Source organism: Mobula birostris, chromosome 7, assembly GCF_030028105.1.
Source record: "Mobula birostris isolate sMobBir1 chromosome 7, sMobBir1.hap1, whole genome shotgun sequence".
In the NCBI taxonomy this organism is placed as follows: domain Eukaryota; kingdom Metazoa; phylum Chordata; class Chondrichthyes; order Myliobatiformes; family Myliobatidae; genus Mobula; species Mobula birostris.
In genome coordinates this window covers 126,631,886-126,647,665 of record NC_092376.1, presented here as the reverse complement: position 1 = coordinate 126,647,665, position 15,780 = coordinate 126,631,886, and the positions used below count along the sequence as shown (strand labels likewise).

Genomic DNA, 15,780 nt, shown 5'->3' with positions numbered 1-15,780 from the left:
AATGACTACACAGGCTTAAGATCAGAAATTTTGCTGTAAATTTCACTTCTATATCCTTAACATTAATATTTAATTCAAATTGTGAATTGTTATATTTTTCAGAGTGTGTTTTATCTCATTTTAAATCAATCATACCATTATGTTCTAATGATAAATTCATTTTAATAATAAAATATGCTACACTTTTGTCAAATATATACTGTTCATTTGAAAGCCAACTGCCTTCCATTGTTTTTCTTTTAATCATTCGTAACAAAACATTTACATCAGAGCAAAATGACATAGTTATAATTAAATATAATATGTAGCAGAATGAATTTTAATTACAGTATTTTAATGCTTAGTTTACAAGAGCATATTTAAGACAAAGGTAATTCAAATATCATTTGGAAACAATAAGCTTTTTATAGCTTCTATGCACAAAGGTAAGTACCCTTTGAAGTAATTTATGTCATTGTCCAGAGTAAGACTAAGATTATTTTAAACTAAGCAAAGCAATATCATCTGAGTTTAAGCATAAAGTGGACATTGTTATATGACATTGAGCACGGCTCCAATAATTGTACTGAAAGATCCATAGAGTTTGTTTACTTTTCCTCACAGCAGAATGAAGGAAGCTACAAGAGATTGTTAGTAAAAATATTAATAAGGAATTCTGAATTGATGCAGCAAACAGGTAAAATGTGAACATAACTGATTTGCAAAAAAAAACTGAATTAACTATTTTATTGATTCAGAATAATGGATTCAGTCACCACCCAGTGCTGTTCTTATGACAACAGCTTAAGAGAAATTGGACAATTGTTGAATTTTTTAAAATGGCAAAATTGGGAGGACAATATGGTCAGCCTAGTAGCTGAAAATATTCTGCTTTGGTTCACCCACTGATCTACTGATAACTGAAGATTGTTTGTGATAGATCGGTCTTCTATTTTAGCCTCAAGATGGAGTCGAAGATCTTCTTCTGGTGCTGAAGATGATGGCCAAAATATTTGGGACCAGGGTATTCAGAGGGTATGAACTTTATCTCAAATGATTCAAAATTTACTACAGTAGGTAATCCCAGTTCTTGATTAGACAATGCATTTCAAACAAAAATCCTTATGTAAACGCCAAGACGATGCCTAATTTAGAAGACTATTGCAGATCCAATTGGTTTGAACATCTTCTGAATCAATCCCAAGCATTTTTTACATTGTATATTCAGATAATTAAGTAAAACCATTAATAAATTGAAAATCAGCATGTATCAATTATAAGATGACGTTTGATAATGTTTAGATATCAAATCTAAATATACATTAATGACATCTTGACATTGTTCATGTCCCTACACACCAATACTTTTCTTCCCGTGCTATTCTGAGATTATGCTTTGCACCTGTGGTGTAGCTCCACAAAAGTCAACATCTCCAGGTACTTTATATATTCATAAACAATAACAATTTTTTCAGTAATATCAGTGGATAGATATTTGGCATGTTCACTGCAGTCAATATTGATGAAGGAAAAGCAAAGAAGCCTAAATTGTAGATAAACAGATCATCTAAATGCATGCTTATTTCAAAGTTGATCTTGGCAAGCATTTAAAGTTCCCTGATTTCATCGCATCATCATCACTGAAGCCTCTCAGAAACCCCGAAGCAGGTGGTCATGTTAGAGTTGACAGTTCCTTGAGAAGACTGGATTGAGGAGGCATTTGAGCATAAGAAAGGCAAATACCAGGAGCTGGTAGAGCAGTACCAGAGACAGGGTGGAGGGCACATTGTGAGCTTATAGAGGTGGGCTGTAGAGGTTTTTCTGGCTGCTCACTGTGCAGAACCTACTCTTCATGGCATTATGAAGGCTGCAAAGAAAAGAGCCATCAGGACTGTCACAGAAGCTGCTGAGTGAGACTCCAGATCACTATGGATCAAGAGGTGTGACCCATGGACCAGTGCTGCTGGGACACAAACCAGGACCTGATCAACCCTGGCTGGGTCACCTGGGTGAGTGTGTCTGATGTTGAAAGACACAATACACCCGAAGACCCGAAGACCCCAGGTTACATCACTGATAATGTGTCCCAGTGCATCCTAGGATGTATCTCAGCATCATCCAGCATTCAACAAGACTCACAACTAATAGATTAAGTGAAATGCTTGGAATGATACAAGTCAGTTAGGATTTCTGACATTATCATTGTGAGAACTGATAGGCGTTTCCCTTCACTACAGCAAAGTACAAACTTCAGAAAGCTCACATCACACTGGGGAATTACTTTCAGTGCCCAGTTACAGCTTCTGTGCCGCTCAGTTTTGGTTAGTCACAACATTATTTGGTCTTTTCTTAGTTCTGCAGCAGTAGTACCATAATCCAGTAGCAGCAATTTGGTCATTTCAAGGACTAGTCACTTCTGATAATTGCATTGTAATCTTCATATTATAAATAATACGATAATTATCCTTCATAAATTCATTCGAAATTAGATAACTCCCTCCAGGAGTATGTTCAAAATCAGGATTTTTATTGCTCTTCTCTTGTGTGGCTTGCAGTGTGATCCAGTGGCCTACATGTGCCATTTTAAATTTCGCCTCTCTTGTAAGTTAATTGTTGGATACGTCTGTCACCACAGTGTCTCTAATATCCCATCCAGTCAATGCTACCTCCGAGAACAATCCCATTTCCTCATGCAACCCATTTTCAGTCACATGCTGATACATTTCTCCCACAAATCTCCTGCCACCCGTCTACGGTACTATTAGCTAATTAACCTACCAACCACTGTGTCTTTGGGACCTAGGTGGGAAACCGGAGCATCTGGTGAAATACACGATGACACAAGGAGAATGTGCAAAGTCCATACAGCTAACGTCAGAGATCAGGATCAATTCAGCACCTCTAGGACTTTGAAGTATTTGATCACTTCCGAACTTTCAATCCATTTTGACATCATCCTCACAATCAGTCACAGTCGCTAGATAAGGAATATAGGAAGGAGTTGGTTATGTTGGAGATGGTGCAGATTGGTTCTCCAGGGTATTGTCTGGATCCAAGGGCTTTTGATATCGAGAAAAAGTGGATAAGCAGTGCTTATTTTCCCTGGAGCAGAAGCTTTAAGGATTACTTGATAGAGGCATATCAATTTTAAGAGGCATAGGTATGAGCTTTTCTCATGATAGGGGTACTGAAACAAGAGAGCAAAAGTTTAATTGTGAAGAAGGATTTTTAAAAGGGATCTGAGTGGAAAACATTTTACACAACGAGTGGTTGATATCTGGTGCTCACTGCCAGAGGAGATGATGGAACTAGATACAATCATTATAGCTAAGAGGTCCTTAAGTAAGCAAGGTATTGAAGAATATGGACCTAATGCAGGCAAATGTGATTGGAGTGAATGGAGCAAATTTCTATTATAATATGCAGAATGTGTACAATAATATAAGACTATAAAATATAGAAGTAGAATTAGGCCATTTGGTCCAATGAGTCTGCTCCACCATTTTATCATGGTTGATTCATTTTCCCTCTCAGCCCCAGTCTCCTGCCTTCTTCCTGTATCGCTTCAAGTTCTGACCAATCAAGAAACTATCAACCTCTGCCTTAAATATACCGAATGACTTGGCCTCCACAGCCCCCTGTGGAAATGAATTCCCACTCTCTAGCTAAAGAAATTCCTCCTGATCTCTGTTCTAAATGGACATTTCTCTATTCTGACACTGTGTCCTCTGGTCTTAGATTCCCTCACCATAGGAAACATCCTCTCCAGATCCTCTTCACATCCACTCTATCAAGCCATTTCAACATTCGAAAGGTCACCCCTCATTCTTCTGAATTCTAGTGAGCAGAGGTTCAGAGCCATTAAACACTCCTCATATGACAAGCCCTTCAATCCCGGAATAATTTTCATGAACCTCCTTTGAACCGTCTCCAAAGTCAGCACATCCTTACTGTTATGTTACTTCTGTTTAAACATATCGTGGGTTAACAGTAAAGAATTATATTCTGGAAGAATTAGAGAACTTTTATTTACAGTAATAAACAAACACGTCTTAACCCAGCCACGTGCTGGAACATTCTGGCAATCCCACGCATGCTCAGTGTTCTGTCCAATCATGTACTGGCACATCATTGCAGGTGATGTCACCACATCTTCCTTTCCTTAAAAAGAAAAACAATTAGCAACATTTATCAAGACACATCTATATCAGATAACTGAAACTCTTAAGTTGGCTCTTTCTTAAGGCCTTTGCGATTCTTTCTTAACACTGCCCCCTCCTCTGTTTGGACCATGTGTGATCTGGTCTGTGTTCATGTGTTCCTTTTATCTTGTATCCTCACTTTGTCTCCTTGTCCTTCAGACAAACGTCTCCTTAGATCAGTCAATTCACGTTCCACTTCCATTTGTAATGAAATACGAATTTTCTTTTCTTCAGCTAATTCATTCATTAACTGTGTAATCTCTTTTTTATGCTGAGACTTCATCATTTCAATAATACTTCCCAATTCCTTCACTTGTGCTTTCACTTCTTCCTTATGCTGTGCCCACTGTGAGCGTTCTTGCTCTAGACGGTGATGAAACTGAATCTCATATTCTCTCAGTGTCTCTCTCATTATCGCTTGTGTAGCCCCCTGGTAAGCCTCAGGCTCGCTCAACTCTCTTTCATCTAGGGGCAGCAGCCTTCAGCCCCGCCAAACTGGGTAATCAAGTTTGTGCAGATGCTGTGTGATGTACCCCACCCCGTCAAATAACAGACAGTACACCATTTACAATTAAATGAATTACACTTTATAGATATTACTGGAACTATGTAATTAATAGAGATAAAATATAAAAGGAAAGTAAAAGGCACCAAACTTAAGCAACAGGAATTCTGCAGATGCTGGAAATTCAAGCACACACATCAAAGTTGCTGGTGAACGCAGCAGGCCAGGCAGCATCTCTAGGAAGAGGTACAGTCAACGTTTCAGGCCGAGACCCTTAGTTAGAAATAACTGAAGGAAGAGTTAGTAAGAGATTTGAAAGTGGGAGGGGGAGGGGGAGATCCAAAATGATAGGAGAAGACAGGAGGGGGAGGGATGGAGCCAAGAGCTGGACAGGTGATTGGCAAAGCGGATATGAGAGGATCATGGGACAGGAGGCCCGGGGAGAAAGACGGGGGCGGGGGGAACCCAGAGGATGGGCAAGGGGTATAGTCAGAGGGACAGAGGGAGGAAAAGGAGAGTGAGAGAAAGAATTGTGTATATAAATAAATAACGGATGGGGTACGAGGGGGAGGTGGGGCATTAGCAGAAGTTAGAGAAGTCAATGTTCATGCCATCAGGTTGGAGGCTACCCAGACGGAATATAAGGTGTTGTTCCTCCAACCTGAGTGTGGCTTCATCTTTACAGTAGAGGAGGCCGTGGATAGACATGTCAGAATGGGAATGGGATGTGGAATTAAAATGTGTGGCCACTGGGAGATCCTGCTTTCTCTGGCACACAGAGCGTAGGTGTTCAGCAAAGCGGTCTCCCAGTCTTATCAAAGTTCAACTGCTTCATGCACAACAGTTGGAGCTCAAGTAGCAGGGTTCTCTTCCCACCATTTGATCCCCTCCAGCCAGCTCAACTTGCCGCCTGGGACCAACCACGGTGGTCGACCAGACGCTTCACGCAAGTCTGTCTTCGTCTCCTCTCCTTGCCGAAGACCCTGGGTCTTGGACTCCCGCCCAGGGTCCGTCCCATCAGCCAGCTTACAGCATCGCGTCTCCTCTCTCTGTCCCCCTTGGTCTTCTGCCCCAAAACCCTGCGAAACAATAGCTTACAGACACACAAGAAAGAATAACATCGATTCCAAATGATTCATTCCCTCTCTTATCTCTAATATAACTCAAACAAGCAGAGAGAGAACTCCTTACATTGCAGTCATTATTACAGAAAAACCATTTTAATTATAACATTACAAAGAAGCCATTTTGATTAGCCTACACAGTAACATAAAAGAAGAAACCCCTTACACTTGCATTGAAGCTACTTCCTCCTGCCATTGCTTTTTCATATCATCAGTTGCCTCCTGTTTGGTCATCTCAGGCACTGCAGCTACTGCTTTTGTATTCTCCATGTCAGCATTTGCCTCCATGAGCTGGACCTGCAGTCGAGTTACGTCACCTTCTGCCGACTGTAATGCAACATTTTGTCACTTCAGCTCTGTGTCACCATCCAAGACAAAAATTCTTTTCACCAAATTAAATCTTTCACAGGCAGATAAACCCAGAATGGACTGTACATTTTTTGGTATGACCACAAATGAAAGCATGTGCACAATATTTTTGTGTGATACCTTTGCCACACATGTTCCTTTAACTGGAATGTCTGCACCTGAATTCCCAGTCACTATTATATTTGTCTGATGTAACTTCAGTCTTGACTTTAATGCATTAAACTCAGATTCTGCAAGAACATTTACTTGCACTCCAGTATCAAGTCTAAACAGAATATTGTTTTGATTCACTTGCAACGGAATAGCCCAGTCATTCTTACTTTTGTTTATTTTCACAAAGCACATCCATTTAAAATTCCTCACGTTCATCTTCAAGCACAGCATTTACTTGTTTCATTTTATTTTCCTTCTTTCTACTTTTACAACAGTGTGAAAAATGATTAATCTTACCGCAGCCATTGCAAATTTTGCCATATGCGGGACACTGATCTGGACGATGTTCCCGTGCACAGCGATCACATGACTTTTTTCTTTCCAATGCCGTCTTGCTGCCAGTTTCGTCAATGTATAATTATATTTCTTGATGTATTCACACTTTTTTACAGTGCTTACATTGCAGTTTTCGGCAAAAAGCTCTTCAGCCTGCAACGTCACAGTCGCAGAAGCTTCGCAAAGTGCCAAAGCTTTTTCAAAATTTAAATCTTGTTCTCTCAACAGCCTTTCTCTCAGAGCATTATCTCGAATGCCACAAGCAAGTCTATCTTTAATGAGAGAGTCCGTGAGCAATCCAAAACTTGCATGTTCTACTACGCTTTCTTAACTCAGTAACATACTGATCAATTGTTTCAGCGGCTCTCTGCACACGTGTGAAGAATTTATATTACTCATACATTAAATTACGTTTAGGTAGGCAAAATACTTCAAATCTGTCCATTATCGACTTTAAATTGAAATTATCTCCATCTTCAAAGACAAAATTATTATATACCTCTACTGCGTCATTCCCCATTACATGGAGCAAAAGTGCAGCTTTGGCTTTTTCTGATCTTTCTTCATAATCGATCGCTGATAAGTACAGTTCAAGCTGTTGTTTGAACATCCTCCAATTCTCAGCTACATTGCCAGTCAGCTGAAGGTTTGGTGGGGGTTGTAAACCTTCCATTTTACCGTTTACAGTTCGAACATTTTTCTTCTTCTCTTTTATTTTCCAATTATCTTCGATTCTCCATTCTCCCATATCATTCTTCCAGAACCACTTCTGACACCATGTTATGTTACTTCTGTTTAAACGTACCATGAGTTAACAGTAAAGAATCATATTCTGGAAGAATTAGAGAACTTTTATTTACAGTAATAAACAAACACGTCTTAACCCAGCCACGTGCTGGAACATTCTGGCAATCCCGCACTTGCTCAGTGCTCTGTCCAATCATGTACTGGTATATCATTGCACGTGATATCACCAAATTTACTTAGATAAAAGGACACAAAACTGCTCACAATACTCCAAATGAGGCCTCACCAGTGCTTTATAAAGTCTCAATGTGTGGGAAACATAGAGCCCTTAGGATTTCATTCCAGTTAAAGTTCTTCAGACAGCAATGCACAGCAAATCAGTATGTTCTCTGGTGAATTCGCATTTATTTTGTATAATATTTATATATATTGGAGAGGCATGGTAGCAAAGCATTACACTTTAACAGTGTCGGCGACCCAGGTTCAATTATGCCACTGTTTATAAAGAGTTTGTATGCTCTCTCAGTGACTGTGTGTGTTTCCTCTAGATGCTCCGATTTCCTCCCACATTCCAACAACATACAGGTTAGTAGGTTAATTGGTCACACAGGTGTAATTTGGCGGCAGAGGCTCACTGGACCAGAAGGACCTGTTATCGTGCTGTATCTCCAAATTAAATAAATTATGTGACAACTTACTTTCAGGATAGCAGTGACTTTTTATTATGGCACATTGGCGTACTTCAAAGCCATGCGCACCAACAGGCATTAATGTTTTTGACGATATCTCATGGCCATCTGCTAGTTGTTAACACAAGCGTTCCTCTGTATTCACAGTACGTTATTTTTGAATACAAATTACTTAGAGAGGATTATCCAATTAGTCCTGGAACCTGACAGTACCTCCTTATCAGGCAGAGGTTGTAGGCCAACAGGATATGCAGCAGTGCTGGCTGTTAGGAATAATGGCTGCTGAAAGTCATTGTGCTCTTGCCATAGCATGGTTTAAAAGTCATCAACCTGCAAAAATTCACTTTCACAATAAGACATAGTTAACACTTTTCATGAGGCGTTGGTAAAACGAGTCAAGTGCTTTTGGACTATGAATCGGATTATAAATTGTCAATGCATATGCTATTTATATGCTTTCATGTGGGTGATCACATTTTGTGGGTGCTTCTAACATAATACAACGAGTTGCATTTTAAACTAATTGATATTAATGATGCGTACATTGTCAATTTGTTCAAGGCATATAAATTGGTCATAAAGTCCTATTTGCTGTTTACCTGTGTGTTACCAAGATCTGTGTAATTATGCCTCTGGGATAGTTTATTGTTTTGGCAAAGGTGCAATATGATTTTCTTGCTTCCCTTAATTTAGATACAGAGTGGCATTAATCGATTAATTCTGAAGGAGGAAATGAAGGCTAGATCGGGGAGTTATGACAATGATCCCTGGACAACACGAAGTTCTACAACAAGTAGGGAATACCTACAAAATGTAGGCATTGATTCTCCACTTAATGGATGTAAGTAACAGCAAAACCCTCTTTCAGTAGCTTCTGTATGCAAGCTCTGCCAGCTCCCTAACTCAATCATAGTTAATGAACTCTCGTTTCTTATAATCTTGCAATCTTCGTCCAGAATAAAGGCCCAAGCTTTTGGTGTACTTGAGTAAATCTACATGTTAGAAATGTAGCTAATTCATCATTTGTTCAATAAATATCCAGATTTTAAGGGACTACTATTAAAATACAAATAAAATGAGCAGGTGAAAAATGCACTGTGATTTTCACTCTGACTTTGCAGAGTGCAAATGAGGTCTATGATGCACAGTATGTCTTGAAAGATGTTGAGAAACTCTTAACAATACCCGACAAGTGAGCACAGTGACCATATGAGCAAAGGAGCTGGAAAGCTTCCAGACCCATTCTTTGACAGCTCAGAGCTAACTATCAGAATTAGATTTTTTTTGTATCTCTTACATCCATCTCATAACATAAGGGAGTCAAAATCTTTACTTATATAGTTTATTAGCTTTAATTACTATTAATGTAAATAAATTCAAAGGTCCACAGATTCAAAGGTTCATTTAATAAAGTATGTATCCATATACAACTCTGCGATTCATCTTCTCCAGGTGGATGGCCATGAAATAAAGAAAGATCATGAAAGTCATTCAGAGGAAGACATCGAACCCACCTACCCACACACACACACAAAAAAAAGAACAACAATCCGATCATCAACCCCCCAAACCCCCTCCCCCACACAAAAACTAACAGAATGCATCAAAGATATCAACCCCCAAACCTCTTCCCTTTGCACAACAAAATGGAAAAGAAATGGACAAAAAACACAGAATATAAAAACCATAAGTCTGAAAAGGTCCACAGTCCATAAATGCAATAGTCCAATCCATAAACGCAGAAACAGGGTAACATCCTCCGACTTAAGCAAAAGAGAGGGATACCACACAAATGCAGAGATGCCTACCTGCCCGCCACAGCAAGCCACACAGCGATAGGCCACTCACTGACCACTTCTCTGGCAGCAAACAGATGGTAGGCAGTTGGCACTGAACTCTCACTCGCCTTTCACATTCACCTTGATGACTCAACCTTCCTCAAGGATTAACGGACATTCAACCGGTGAAATGGAATCGAACATCAGCCCGCGTCCCATCTTTAAGTTTCCTCGCATCATGGCTGTCCAAGTATGTGCTCACTTCCCAGAATCTTCTCGGAGACAACAAAGTGCTGGATCACTCAATCGATCTCCAAAGTGTAAATCACAGACTCTGACAGTTCCAGAAAAACATTTATCGTGAAAAACAGACGTAAAAGAAGTAAAATAGGCTATCTGGAAGATGTGGATCAAGGGAGCATTGTACATTGGTGCCATCTTGACCTGGAAAAAATTACAGTGGATGCACCATTACTAATTAATTTATAGCAGTTTTATTTTGCACTGTAGCTCAGTTGTTCTTTTTGGATAAGGGACAGTGAACTCTGGGGTGAACATGCCACATTATTTTATGGGCAGCTCTGTATCTTTATCTTTAGCTTATAAAGACAAAATAAAATGACATCACTGTGTCATTTGACTTGTAGCTGATTGGAAATCAGTTAAATCCTGTTCCTTTATTGTACCAGCCTTGAAATAAACAACACAGGTGTAAAAAGTGGTCATACCAATCTTTGGCAAGAGTTAACTGCTGAATAGGATTTTTATTTTAGAAATGCAAATTAACTTCACAAGTACTTTATGGAGACTTGCTGATTGGTTCCTTTGACAAATATACACAGATAATAAACATCTGATGCTGGCACTTTAATTAATTACAAGCAATTATAAACCTGACAGCTCAGATATTTGAAGATTGTCTGTCATGAACAATTTGGACTCCCCATATCTTATTCACAAAATTAGCAACAATATTGTATTTGAATAAGTACAAGAGATTCTGCAGATGCTGGAAATCCAGAGCAGCCCACAAAATGCTAGAGGAACTCAGCGGGTCAGGAAGCATCTATGGTGGGGGGGGGGGTTGGGAGGGGGGGAAAGCAGTCGATGTCCCAGGCTGAGACCCATCATCAGGGCTGGAAAAGAAGGGGGAATAAGCCAGAAATAGAAGGTAGGGAAAGAGGAAAACGTACAAGCTAGCAGGTGATAAGTGAAGCCAGGCGAAGGGTAAGGTAGGTAGGTGAGGGAGGGGGAACGAAGTAAGAAGCAGGGAGGTGATAGGTGGGAAACGTAGGGGCTGAAGAAGAGGGAACCTGATAGGATGGGCTAGTGGAATTAGGGAAAAAAGGGAAGGAGGAGGGTCACCAGAGGGAGGTGAGAAGAAGAGAATGGGTGAGATGGGAACCAGAATATGGAACGGAAAAAGAGAGCGGGGAGGTGGAGAAATTACCAGAATCCAAAGAAATTGACATTTATGCTATCAGGTTGGAGGCTGCCCTGATGGAACATGAGGGGCCACTTCCCGAAACTGAGCATGGGCAGCAGAAGAGGCCATGAATGACTTGCACATAGGTTTTGAAGCACAAACTTAAGAACTTATCAAAACTACAAACGTTTGTAAATCAATAATATTCACAAACAATGTAAGACAACTCACCAGTCTCCAGTTATATTGTATTTTTATTTTTGAACAGAGTGAAATAAAATCCAGAACATTATTCATGGCTAAAATTTGGAAACAAATTTGTAACGAATCATTGGAATAGTAAAATATTGAGATATTGAAAGAGAGAGACAGAAAACACTTCCACAAAATTAATAATTTAAATAATTGTAGTGGATAGACAATTTTCCAATTAATTTATAGTAGCTACATTTTACACTGTAGATCGGTTGTTTTTGAATAAGGGACAGGGAATTGTGGGGTAAACATGCCATATTCTCTTATGTGCAGGACTTCAAGTTTTGTATAAAATTCCCTTGCAATCCCATATGTAGATCTTTTGTATTGTCAAAGAGCGCAGCCGAGCAGAAACAAAGTTACTTTCACAGCAGAATGATAGTAATGAACTGTTCTGCTGCCTTAATCTTATCTCATATACTTCCCGATATTTGACGTAGGCATTTTCTGCAAAGCCTTGTATGCTTGGAATAGATTTTGTGAAGATGTAAAGGAGGAGGACAGCTGTGGCAGAAGAAAACTAAATGTAAAAATAGAGACTTTTTTTTAAAAGGCATTTTTTTAGTATTCCTTTCACAATCAAAGTAAATTGTTCAGTTTTGGCACTCACGATATACACTTCTTCACTGCGAACTGAAAGACAACTACAGTGCATGTAGTAATTTTCTATAACTGTGTACTGCAATGCAGAAGTTAGGAGAACAGGAGGTTCAGTCAGCCTGATAGAGATACCCACATGGTGAGCTGCTTTCCAGGTGCCAGGGTTCGGGATGTCTTGGATCGGGTGCAGAGTATTCTGAAGGGAGAGGGTGAACAGCCAGAAGTTTGAGTATATGTTGGTACCAATGACATAGGTAGAAAAAGGGAGGAGGCCCTGAAGAGGGAATTCAGGGAGTTAGTTAGAAAGCTGAAAAGCAGGACCTCCAGAGTAGTAATCTCAGGATTGCTGCCTGTGCAAGAATAGCATGATCCGGCATATTAATGCGTGGCTGAGAGACTGGTGTAGGAGGCAGGGCCAATAGAAAATGACACAGGAGATATTGTAATGAAAAATGTAGAGATGGCAGAGGAACTGAATGCGGATTTTGCATCAGTCTTCACAGAGGAAGACATCTGCAGTATATTGGACATTCAAGGGTGTCAGGGAAGCAGTGAAAATTATGACTGACAAGGTGCTCAGGAAGCTTAATGGTCTGAGGGTGGATAAATATACTGGACCTGATGGAATGCACCCTCGGGTTCTGAAGGAAGTAGCTGGAGAGATTGCAGAGGGATTAACAATGATCTTTCAAGAATCAATAGATTCTGGCATTGTACCGGATGACTGGAAAATTGCAAATGTTACTCCGCTATTTAAGAAGGGTGAGAGGCAGCAGAAAGGAAACTATAGACCTGTTAGCCTGATATCACTGGTTGGGAAGTTGTTGGAATCGATTGTTAGGGATGAGATTACGGAGTACCAGGGGGCACAAGACAAGATAGGCCAAAGCCAGCATGGTTTCCTGAAAGGAAAATCCTGCCTAACAAATGTACTGCAATTTTTTAAGGAAATTACAAGCAGGATAGATAAAGGAGATGCAGTAGATGTGGTGTACTTGGATTTTCAGGATGCCTTTGACAAGGTGCCGCACATAAGGCTGCTTAGCAAGATAAGATCCCATGGAATTACAAGGAAGTTACTGGCATGGGTAGAGCATTGGCTGGTCGGAGAAAACAGAGAGTGGGAATAAAACGATCCAACTCTGGCTGGCTGCCAGTTACCAGTGAAGTTCCACAGGGTCGGTGTTGGGACCACTGCTTTTTACGATGTACAGTATGTCAATGATTTGGACTATAAGATTAATGGACTTGTGGCTAAAGTTGCCAATGATACAAAGATAGGTGGAGGAATGGATAGTGTTGAGGAAACAGAGAGCCTGCAGAGAGACTTAGATAGTTTAAGGGAATGGGCAAAGAAGTGGCAAATGAAATGCAATGTTGGAAAGTGTATGGTCATGTACTTTGGCGGAAGAGATAAACAGGCAGACTATTATTTAGATGGGGAGAGAATTCAAAATGCAGAGATGCAAAGGGACTTGGGAGTCCTTGTGCAGGATACCCTAAAGGTTAACCTTCAGGTTGAGTCGGTGGTGAAGAAGGCGAATGCAATGTTGGCATTCATTTCTCGAAGTAAAGAATATAAGAGCAGGGATGTGATGTTGAGGCTTTATAAGGCACTCGTGAAACCAGACTTGGAGTATTGTGTGCAATTTTGGTCTCCTTATTTTATAAAGCATATACTGACATTGGAGAAGGTTCAGAGAAGATTCTCAAGAATTATTTCCGGAATGAAAGGGTTACCATATGAGAAATGTCTGGCAGCACTTCGACTGTATTCCCTGGAGTTCAGGAGAATGAGGAGGATCTCATAGAAACATTCCGAATGTTAGAAGGCCTGAACAGATTAGATATGTCAAAGTTATTTCCCATGGTGGGGGAGTCTAGGACAAGAGGGCATGACTTCAGGATTGAAGGACGTCCATTTAGAACAGAGGTGTGGAGAAATTACTTTAGTCCGCGGGTGGTAAATCTGTGGAATATGTTGCCACGAGCAGCTATGGAGGCCAAGTCATTGGGTGTATTTAAGGCAGAGATAGATAGGTCCTTGATTATCCAGGGCATCAAAGGGTATAGGCTGAAGGCAAGGGAGTGGGAATGACTGGAAGAATTGGATCGGCCCATGGTTGAGTGGTGGAGCGGACCCGATGGGCCGAATGTCCTACTTCTGCCTTCTATCTTATGGTCTTGTGGCCTTATGAAATTAAGGAGCCAGATGCCATCAGGTCACCATGAACAGGGCTTTCTTTCCACTAATCAAGCCCGGGTATTTCCTGTGGCCCCTGCACATCACAGAAAAACCAAAGCAGCCTGTCTACCATGGTATTGGAAAGGACACACCCACAAAAGCATTGTGTAGCTACTGGGCTTGCCAGGGCAGTGGCTGTCAGGGAGTATTCTGGAGTTATGTGAATATAGAAGATATTAATTCAAGCAAGAATTAGTATCTTCAGTACATATTGTAAACTGCAAGCAGCAAATTGGAGTTAAAAGCACAGGCAGTCCCACAAACTAAAAGATTGCATATCCAGCAGCCAAAATTTGAAACAATGGGGTTGTGTTAATTTCCCTGCACCAATACGGGCAACTATGGGATTCAGTAATTAGCATGTAAATAAATTCAAGGAAGCTTGCACTTAACAAAGGTATTTGAAGATTCAGAGATATGCAATTCTCCACATCCTTGTTCCTGCACTACAGATATGCAATTCAAAGGGAGGATTGTCAACTCAAAGTATTGAATGTAAAGGATGTCATTGTAACTATTGAAATTATATTGAATCACTTACTGTTAGCTTTGATATTAAGGGAATAAAAATGTGATATACTGGTGGGTTTCTGAGTCTCTACCAAGAGTATCTCCAGAATTCTTCCTTGTTGGGCTGAATGAAGACTTCTATATCACCAACATCAGTGTCTCTCCAGTAAATTCGATCACAGTTACAACATTTGGGGGCTCATCTGGGATATGTTCATGACCCACTGTATGGCCAGTGATTTCAGCAGTCTAAGGAGGTAAGTATTTTCAACAGTAGCAGTCAATGACCCAGGGGATCACAAAGTATCAAAGAATATGGCGGAGAGCTGAAATGATAGATATAAAAATGTGTGTGTATGCATGTTCAAGATTCAAGTTAAATTTATTATCAAAGTACATACATATATTGAATTGAATTGACTTTATTACTTACATCCTTCATATACATGAGGAGTAAAAATCTTTACATTATGTCTCCGTCAAAATGTGCAATGTGCAATTTATAGTAATATTATGTACAACAGGGTAGTCAATATAACATAGAAATACAGTTGCGTCAGCATGAATTAAGCAGTCTGGAAGAAGGTATTCCAGAGCCTGTTGGTCTTGGCATTTATGCTGTGGTACCATTTCCCTGATGGTAGCAGCTGGATCAGTTTGTGGTTGGGGTGACTCAGGTCCCCAATGATCCGTCAGGCCCTTTTTACACACCAATCTTTGTAAGTGTCCTGAATAGTGGGAAATTCATATCTACAGATGTGCTGGGCTGTCGCTCCACTCTCTGCAGAGTCCTGTGATTGAGGGGAGTGCCGTTCCCATACCAGCCAGTGATGCAGCCAGTCAGGATGCTCTCAGTTGTGCC

At 40.3% G+C, this 15,780-nt stretch overlaps 1 protein-coding gene across 1 annotated transcript in view; it reads left to right on the top strand.

Moving 5' to 3' along the window:
- ablim3 (actin binding LIM protein family, member 3) overlaps positions 1 to 15,780 on the top strand; it is a 323,415-nt gene that overhangs the window by 294,630 nt on the left and 13,005 nt on the right. The window contains exons 14-15 of the mRNA XM_072263720.1: positions 938 to 1,014; positions 8,798 to 8,945. Of these exons, the coding sequence (XP_072119821.1) occupies positions 938 to 1,014; positions 8,798 to 8,945 (225 nt within the window). The remainder of the gene's footprint in view (positions 1 to 937; positions 1,015 to 8,797; positions 8,946 to 15,780) is intronic.